The sequence below is a fragment of the Ictalurus furcatus genome, chromosome 10 (genome assembly GCF_023375685.1).
Source record: "Ictalurus furcatus strain D&B chromosome 10, Billie_1.0, whole genome shotgun sequence".
Taxonomy (NCBI): Eukaryota; Metazoa; Chordata; class Actinopteri; order Siluriformes; family Ictaluridae; genus Ictalurus; species Ictalurus furcatus.
Genome location: NC_071264.1, coordinates 13690392 through 13700260, shown reverse-complemented (window position 1 = coordinate 13700260; position 9869 = coordinate 13690392). Strand labels below are relative to the sequence as shown.

The 9869-nt window shown below is 38.4% G+C and overlaps 1 protein-coding gene across 1 annotated transcript; it reads right to left on the bottom strand.

Moving 5' to 3' along the window:
* Positions 1–6107: 6107 nt before the first annotated feature.
* On the bottom strand, positions 6108–9571 carry micos13 (mitochondrial contact site and cristae organizing system subunit 13). The gene is made up of 4 exons (XM_053634764.1): positions 9381–9571; positions 7961–8117; positions 7672–7723; positions 6108–6557 (listed from the first exon to the last, which is right to left on the bottom strand). The coding sequence occupies exons 1-4, from the start codon at positions 9407–9409 to the stop codon at positions 6460–6462; spliced, it is 336 nt and encodes a 111-aa protein (XP_053490739.1). The 5' UTR covers positions 9410–9571; the 3' UTR covers positions 6108–6459.
* Between the last annotated feature and the right edge of the window lie 298 nt (positions 9572–9869).

Genomic DNA, 9869 nt, shown 5'->3' with positions numbered 1-9869 from the left:
ATAAAACAAATAAAAGTTCATAAGAACAAAAACAACAACATTAATAATAAAAATAATTATAAAACAATCTAAAAAGACATCAGCAGGCGAATGCAAGTTTAAAAAAGTGTGTCTTGAGAAGAGCTTTAAAAATGCCAAAAGTCTGGGCTTCCCTGAGTTCAGGAGGAAGAGAGTTCCAAAGTGAAGGAGCATAGACAGAAAAAGCCCTGTCACCCATAGATTTTAGGTGTGTTTGTGGAACAGTTAACAGATTACACTGTGAGGAGCGCAGTCTGCGATTTGGGGTGTAAGGGATTAATAAACCAGATAAGTATTGCGGACCCAATCCATGTAATGCCTTGTATGTCAACATCATGATCTTGAAATCGACACGGAACCTGACCGGGAGCCAGTGTAAGGACTTCAAAACAGGAGTAATATGGTCACATTTCCTGGTTCCCGTCAGGATCCGGGCGGCAGAGTTCTGAACATATTGCAGTTTGTTTATTGCGGTTTTAGAAACTCCGGCTAAAACGGCATTACAGTAATCCAGCCGTGTGACAACAAATGAATTAATCAACTTTTCAGCGACAGATAAGTTTAGCATTGGGCATAGTCTGGCTATATTTCTGAGGTGAAAAAAGGATGCCTTCACAGTGCCCTGAACAAAAAAATCAAAAGTGAGGCTGGGGTCAAAAATTACACCAAGGTTCCTCATCTTACTTTGGGTTTCTAAAACAGAGCCATCAACAAACAGAGACAGTGATTTGATGACGGGAACCTATAAGCATAACCTCAGTTTTCCCGCTGTTCAGGCACAGAAAGTTATTGTTCATCCATGTTTTTATCTCAGAAATACAGTCAGAAAGATAACAAGCATCAATGTTTTCACCAGATTTAGAGTGAATGTAGATTTGGGTATCATCGGCATAAAAGTGATAATGGAGGCCAAGTGATCGCAGCAGATGCCCAAGTGGAGATAGATAAATATTGAAGAGTAGAGGGCCTAGAACTGAACCCTGAGGAACACCAGTGAGCACCGAGCAAGTGTCAGACCTAAAGCCACACACAGAAATAAACTGGGAACGGTCAGTAAAATAGGATTTAAACCAGTTTAAAACTGTCCCGGACACACCAAAAACACTTACAAGGCGGGTAAGTAAAAGACCATGATCCACAGTATCGAAGGCAGCTCTAAGGTCAAGAAGAATAAGAAGTGAAGTAGCTCCAGAATCAGAGGCCATCAACAAGTCATTGGTGACTTTGACCAACGCCGTTTCAGTGCTGTGAAATTTACGAAAACCTGACTGAAGGAGTTCAAAGAGGTTATTGGTTGTAAGGTGAGTACAGAGTTGAGAGGCAACAACATGCTCAAGTATTTTTGCCAAAAACGGAAGATTTGAGATGGGACGAAAATTGTTAAAATCATCCACAGAAACATTTTCTCTCTTTGGTACAGGTGTAACAGCAGCAGTCTTTAGTACTGCTGGAACGACCCCAGTCTCCAATGATTCATTTATAATGCTGAGGATAGTAGGGCACCACACAGCGAAGCACAATTTGAATAAATTCATAGGAATTGGATCCAGCAAGCAAGTGGTAGATTTCATGCTGGATACCTCCCTTGTGAGGGCCTCAGAATTAAGCAGTGAGAAATGAGTGAAAGAAGCACCAGTGAACCCAGATGGACGAAGGTGTGAAGTGGCACAGTCAGGGTTAACAGGAATTTCTTTGCGAACATTAACAATCTTAGAATTAAAAAACTGTAGAAAAGAATCACAGAGCTGCTGAGAAACAGGCAAAGTGGTAATAGCATTAACTTGAAGCAATCTGTTTATGGTTTGGAACAAGTGTCTGGGATTATTTTGATTATTTACAATAGCCTGAGAGAAGTAAGAGGATCTTTCAGTCTCCAGTAGTGCACGATAATCCCCCAGAAGATCCCTCCACGCTTGATAGTAGACATTCAGTCCAGTAAGGCGCCATTTTCGCTCCATTTTCCGACATACAGCCTTTCTAGAGCGCAGATTGTCATTATACCAGGGAGCAGAGCGGGTGAATGTGACCTTACGTGACCTTAGAGGAGCAAAAGTGTCAAGATTAGCAGCAAGAGTGGAATTTAGCTGCAGAACTTTCTCCTCCAGTGATGAGGGATGAAGATCGCTTAGGATGGAAACCACAGAATTGGAGAAAGCTGTGTGATCGATAGACTTCCACTTCCGGAAGGTTACTGTTCGAATGGTAGGCTCACTTGAATGATACAGTTCGAGGTTAAAAAAGACAGCTGAATGATCAGACAGTCCAATGTCAATAGATGAAAACTGCGATACAAATGAGCCATTAGCAATCACAAGATCCAGCGTATGACCCTTGTTATGAGTAGGGTCAGTTACAAACTGTGTGAAGTTAAAACAATCAATTAGCAACAGAAATTCCTTAGCCGCCACAGAGTCACTACAGTCCACATGAATGTTAAAATCTACCACAATTATAATTCTGTCAAACTTCATACTCAACATCGATAGGAAGTCCGCAAACTCTGACATAAAAGCTGCGTGTGTCTTAGTCTTAGGTGGTTTATAGACTGTAGCGATGATGGTGGATACAGGAGCGGAAATACTCAAGACCAGGCATTCAAATGATGAAAACTGGGGAGTGTGTTTCTGGTGTGTTTTTTTTTTCTCCATGGAAAAAAATTATGCTGTCTGCACCCTTTGAACATCCCATTCAAGGTTTAGTTCCCCTTTGCTGTTATAATAACTGCCATTCTTTTGGGAAGGCTTTGCACTAGATTTTGGAGCATGGCTATGGGAATTTGCCCATTCAGCCATAAGAGCATTAGTGAGGTCATATAGGTACTGATGTCGGATGAGGAGGCCTGGGGTGCAGTCTGTGTTTGTATTCATCCCAAAGGTGTTCAGTGGGGTTGAGGCATTGTTCAGTTCTAGCATGGTTATGCTAGAACAGGTTAAGGCCCATTAATTCCACTGAAAGGAAATCTTCAAGCAACAGCATACAAAGACATCCTATACAAGTTTCTGTTTCCAACTTTGTGTGAAGGCCCAGATATGGGTGTGATGGTCAGATGTCTACAAGTTTTTGGCCAGAAATTGTACTTGTGAATAGTGCTGAGTGGTCAGAAGTCAGTTAGAATTAGTCTGATTAATGTGGTGCATTAACTGTGTTTTCTGCGAGATGTGTATTTATGTAAAGATGTAGTTTTGATATATGCACAACCTACTCAACAGAATTTTCTCACAGTTCATGAGAACTCCAATGACCACAATCCATTGTACCTCATGTGACATTTTTGAAACACAGAACGACACAAGATGGCTTTGGATGTAGAGACAGAAAACGCTATAGGGTGGGTAACATTATAACAGGTAACACACTGCTCATACAAATGTCAACAGTTTTTTAGCAACATTTTTTTTTCTCTTGTATTTTTATGTTGTGGCTGGGCATCTACTGTATCTCAAATTATCTTAAAAAGGTGCTCCAATATTTACAGATGTGAAATAAATCCAAAACAATAAAGATTACCAGGTTTATTTCAATGCACATGGTGCCTACTTGACCGTCAGTTTTAAGCCCATTAATGTCAGTGCTGGATACTAGTCTAAGTTCTATCACACCTTTACAACTCTAGGCCTTACTCAAAAGCATAATTCTGTTTTAATTGATGCTGCACCTGTCAGACTGAACCAATGACAAACTGAAAGTTGCCATCTTGACTGAGTTTGCACAGTAGATGTTGTGAGAGATTCTATTCAGGGGATTGAATAATTTTGAAACTGGAGGTGTCATTATAAGTTGCATTTTCAGTTGAATATGGAGAAACCACTTGAAGCTTTCATTGTGTTGAACTATTTCAATTGCTTTTGTTTGATTTATTCATTGAAAACAGCTGAAAGTCTGAACATTTTGACAATAAACCTAAATTGCAATGGGGTTTGAATAATTTTGACTGCAACTGTATAAATGAAATTGAAATTATCCATAATGTCTACACTGAGATTTCACCATTCACAGACTGGATTAACAAAGTGATCAAGGAAGATGCTTGAGGTATATATTTTGTTTCATGTGTTGCTTAACTTGATATCATGTGATTCATTTAATTTAATAAAATTGTAATCCTAATAAAAGATACAGAGGTAGAACAAGCACTTATTATTATTTTTTTACATATTTGGACAAGCAAACATTTGACACTGTTTGAAACAGTGCCTATTAATACACTCTAATAACACAACATTTACATTTTCACAATTTAAATTAACAAAAAACAGATAAGACAGATTGAAAAAGTAAGTACACCCCTACATTTATCACACATTTAAATCCATAAAATTAGAATCAGGTGTTCAATATTAGGTGCCAGTGATTAGAACCTGCTTAGGGAGTGCAGGTGGAACCTGTATTATTTAAACCCCTCTCATATCTAGTGTCTGGTGTTCCCGGTGTTATTGAAGTGTGTGCTGTCTTCATGCCAAGACCTAAAAACTTCTGTAAAGCCCTCAGAAAAAAGGTTGTGGATGCCTAGGAGTCTGGCAAGGGATTTAAAAAGATCTCCAAATTATTTGAAATGCATCATTCCACTGTAAGGAAAATCATCTACAAATAGCACAGATTACAAGCAACTGCCAATTTTTCCAGGACTGGCCGTTCCAGCAAATTCGGTCCAAGAACAGACCGTCTGATGAAAAAAGAAGTCTCCCAGAACCCCAAAATTTCCTCACAGAATCTGCTAGTAAGTCCTGCAACTGTTAGTGTTATTGTATGCTTCTACAATCAGAAAGAGATACACAAATTTGACCTGCATGGGAGGCATACAAGGAAAAAGCCTTTGCAAGACTACAGTTTGCCAATGAGCATATAGGCAAAGACCAGGCCTTTTGGAATAATGTGCTCTGTACAAACAAATCGAATATGGAGTTGTTTGGCCACAGTAATAGCAGACATGTTTGGTGCAGACCAAAGATGGCTTTTCAGGAGAAGCACCTCATACCAACTGTGAAGCACGTTGATATAAATGTTATGGTTTGGGGTTGCTTCTCTGCCTCAGGTTAATTCAACTATGAATTCTGTGTCATATCAAAGAGTGCTTGAAGATAATGTGAGGCCATCTGTCAAAAAGTAGAAGTTGAACTAAAAGTGGATTTTTCAATAGGATAATGATTCTAAGCACACTAGCAAATCCACCAAGGAATGGCTCAAAAAGAAGAAATGGAGGGTTATGGAATGGCCTAGACAAAGCCCGGATTTTAATCCTATTGAAATGTAGGGGATTTGAAACGGGCAGTACATGCAAGAAAACCCTCAAACATCTTGCAACTGAAAGAATTTTGCATGGAAGAGTGGTAAAAATTCCAGCAAGCCAATCTCAGAGACTGGTGGACAATTATGCAAAAAGCTTACAAGTAGTTATTTCTGCTAAAGGGGGCAATAGTAACTTCTGGGGCCAAGGGTGTACTTACTTTTCCAACAGAATAATATAATCTGTTGATATTTCTGTTGAATAAATGATTTTTTTTTTTTTTTAAAAAAAAGCTATTTTTCCTTGTGGGTTTTGTTCAAATACATCAACTTCATTAAAAGGCACAGTTTCAAAAATGATCAAATGTTTGCTTGTCCAAACATGTCAAAAAAAGCCAATAATTGCCATGGGGTGTAATAATTTTTTCACGATTGTACATCTCAAGCATGAATTTTTTTTTCCCTAGTTTTCTCAACACTTGATATTTTTTTTTTTTTTTGTTAAAGCCCAGGAGTAGGCAAAAGGTAGTTTTATATATAAACAGAACAATTGGTCTGACATGGTATCTTGCTGCACTTGAATCACTGTCAGCTTAGTAAACCGCCACATCATGCCTTCTTTATGAGAAGTAAATGTAAATGTTGTGTGTTTATAGCAACTACGGTAAATGTTTCTACATAGCACTTTGATATAAAGGAATTTATATAGGAATGTAGGAATTAGGTTGAAAAACAACAGAGTAGATGTGAGTAATGTTTTGCACACTCAGGGCCGTTTTGTGCATAACAATCTAACATGCTAGAAGTAAACCAAAAACTGATTATTATATTAACATATATTAACATACAAAAGCACATACCTTCCAAATAGGCTTAAGGTTTATTTTACAGTCAACAAAGTACATTATTTAACATACCAAAATGCAGATGGTCTGATAAAGTAAAGGGAAAAGATAAATACAATAGCAATATAGCCTTATCCCTTGTTCATGTGTATATTCATAAAACTATACTCATTTTACTTAAATACCTTTAGAACAGGTATTTCACAGAATTTAAAAATAAAGAAATTTGACCACATCTTCAGTCTTTCCCTTGAATTTAGCTTTTAAAGTATAGGACTTGTACATATAGGATTTTCCATGTGCACCATTTAGCGTTCAGCTTACACACAGGAATCATAATTGCAATCAACTATAAGCATGAAGAAGTAAGCGTTCATTTAATAAGGTCCTTAACATACTGCAAGCCTTGACTGGTGTACTCGCACATCACACTTGGAGCCACTGACAATGCATGGATGGACTTCCGCACTCCTGTGTGAAAAACGTGTGAAAATCCATATTTCAGCACATTTGTATTCCATGGTTAATAGCAGAGTCCAAAAGTCTGAGTCCATACAATGTACAGTTATCAAGGGACATAATACATCAGTTTGAAAAACCTTAAATTCATCAGTTTATGAAACAGAACTACATGAAACTGAACCATCGCCAGTTCTGCCGTGCATATAATGTCATTCCAATGTAATATTCAACAGTCCTAAAATGTAGTCAGCCTTTTTTCTTTTCCTTTTTGAGCACCTGACATATGGAATGTTTTAACAAACTTGAAAGATTTCCAGTGACCCTCTAGATATGAGAAAATGTCTGTAATTAGCATTCTCTGGGTTCCAAAGCCCTTATCACAATAACGCATTAGACCAAAGTATTTTACAAAAATACAGGAATATTAACTTTAGCTGACGAGTTAAAAAATAATATATAGGCCAAGAGCATCATAGTTATATCAAATAGGGTATTTCAGACAATCCTGCTCTGCACGTCAATGGACTGCTAAACCGGCCTGGTGTAGAGACAGTGAGGTTGACTAGAGCTGAATATACTGTATAATATACTATTCCCTTCCGACTGTTAAGATTTTTGCCCAAATTATGGGAAACTAAGATTTTGACAGTCCCCTAAACTAAACCCTAATGGAAATGTGTAGGGTGAGATAAAGAAGAGAGTCTAAAAGAAAAGATGTCGGATTTGGAGAGATCGTGTATGAGTCGTCTCACTAATTCCTCTATATTCTGCGCTCTCTTTTTTATGAGACTTCTGTATTCTGCAATCTTATCACTCATTGAACATTAGTATGTTAACAAGGTCAAAATGCAAAGGTACCAATAATTGTGGCAGCTTTTTATTTTAAAATATTGATTTCTGATGAGTCCCCCCTTTTCTGATAAGTCCCCCTTTTCTTTTCTTACTTATTACAGTATTTCAGCATAAGATTAAGCTAATTAATCACAAATGCACTTTTTCATAATAAATGATAAAACATTCAACAGTTCTGGGTCATGAGCTCACATTTTTGGGTTCCATTGTACACAACAGAACATTTCAACATAAACCACATCTCACAGAGCAGAATAGCTGATGTGTTTACCTGAGTTCCAAGCATCACATGGGGAAAACTCGATTTTGGGTGCTGCAGGAAGCTGAAAAGATAAACAGATGTCCATTACCAATGTACACAGAATGTTTATTTAGAAACTGTTTAACAAGACGAACTGGATATTTTTACATTCCTTTTGACTTGTTTTTGATCTATAAAGTCCTAATGACCCTGAATGACAAGAGTTTTTAATAATGAAGTCTTTTGACAATTTTAGTAAGGCAGAATCGATCTGGTATGTAGCTAATTTAAATGCCTAATCATTTCAAGTGTACTTTACCTCCAAACCAAAGTATTTACTCCACTCGTCCACAGCGGGAGGGATGGCTGCTTTCGCTTTGCTTAGAGCCTCGGAGCCCTCAGTGCTGCCACCGAGCAGTCCCGAATCATAGGCCACGTATACAGCCCCTCCAGCAATGCCCACTTTTGTAGCTAACCTTAAAAGAAAAATGGGAGTTACCTACTTGAGAAGCCCAATGCAAGATGACCGTCCATAAAGGAACCTTGTTTAGCAATTGTTCTAGGCAGTGCTGCAAACTTAGTGAATCTGTTGCTTGGTTTGGTGACATTTTAGACCCCATTAGTGAATTTGTGTTTAAAAAAAAAAAGAGCCCAACAAATCTATCAACTTTCTGAGCAAATCTGAGTGATGTCCTGCACGCGATATGACTCTCCAGCTCACATCACTATTGCTGGTTATACGAACCAATCACTGATCACCAGTGTCCCCCATGACCACTCTCTGATCACCAGTGTCCCCCCATGACCAATCACCGATCACCAGTGTCCCCCATGACCAATCACCGATCACCAGTGTCCCCCCATGACCAATCACCGATCACCAGTGTCCCCCCATGACCAATGACTGATCACCAGTGTCCCCCCATGACCAATGACTGATCACCAGTGTCCCCCCATGACCAATGACTGATCACCAGTGTCCCCCCATGACCAATGACTGATCACCAGTGTCCCCCCATGACCAATGACTGATCACCAGTGTCCCCCCATGACCAATGACTGATCACCAGTGTCCCCCCATGACCAATCACTGATCACCAGTGTCCCCCCCATGACCAATCACTGATCACCAGTGTCCCCCCCATGACCAATCACTGATCACCAGTGTCCCCCCCATGACCAATCACTGATCACCAGTGTCCCCCCCATGACCAATCACTGATCACCAGTGTCCCCCCCATGACCAATCACTGATCACCAGTGTCCCCCCCATGACCAATCACTGATCACCGGTGTCCAAACACAAACACACAATCATCAGTTTGTAACTTTAGTATCATTGAGCTCTATTAGGGCTAATTGAATGGCAGATTGAACCACAGAATCATGAGATCATGATGTATAAAAAGACAATGCTTTTGTAAAATATAGTTTACGGAATATATATCTGTATTACATTATTGAATAAAGGGGTAGTATAGACATGCAATGCTGTCCTTGAACTCCCCCTAGTAAACGCTACTCAAATAAGGCCTTAATTTACACTAAGGTTACTATATTCAATATAAAAATGCAATATTATTCCAGTATATAACGAAACACAGACTGTCAGACTATGTCTGTATGAAATACACCTGTAGATGATGTCGATACCCGACCAACTTGTTACTGATTAGCTAGCTGGCTAACTGCTTAGCATCCTCCGCTGTGTCATTTTACACTAAGACAAAAAAACTTACTTGACTACTGGAAAAATCCTAGCTGCCATGGCGTCACACGGTCCAAACCTAGATCCAGATATGCGTCTCGATAAATCTATGTAAAGGAAACCCGCAATATAGGATAATTTCCTACACAACAGCTAGTTAGCTAGCTTCACAGCTAGCTCCATCCACAAGGGCAGTAGTATTAGCGACAACCGGATATGAACGTTTAAATAAAGTTTTTTGTGAAACTTTGAATGGCGGAGTTAAATGTACGTATTTAGACTAATAATAATAATAATAATAATAATAATAATAATAATAATAGTAATAATAATAAATATAATTATTTTCTTACACATTTATTCTGTCGTAAATTTGTCATGCTGCTTTTCGTGCTTTGTTAATTGCTGAGGCGTTGCTTTTATTTGCAATAATGTTTATAATAATAATAATAATAATAATAATAATAATAATAATAATAATAATGTTGTCTTTATGATGATGATGATTATTATTATTATT

Excerpts from the sequence above, each read along its gene's own strand:
- micos13 (XM_053634764.1), bottom strand. The coding sequence starts at position 9,409 with ATGGCAGCTAGGATTTTTCCAGTAGTCAA. Across the intron at positions 8,118-9,380 it reads AGGATTTTTCCAGTAGTCAA|GTTAGCTACAAAAGTGGGCA; the intron begins GTAAGTTTTTTT and ends TTTTCTTTTAAG. Across the intron at positions 7,724-7,960 it reads GTAAATACTTTGGTTTGGAG|CTTCCTGCAGCACCCAAAAT; the intron begins GTAAAGTACACT and ends TTATCTTTTCAG.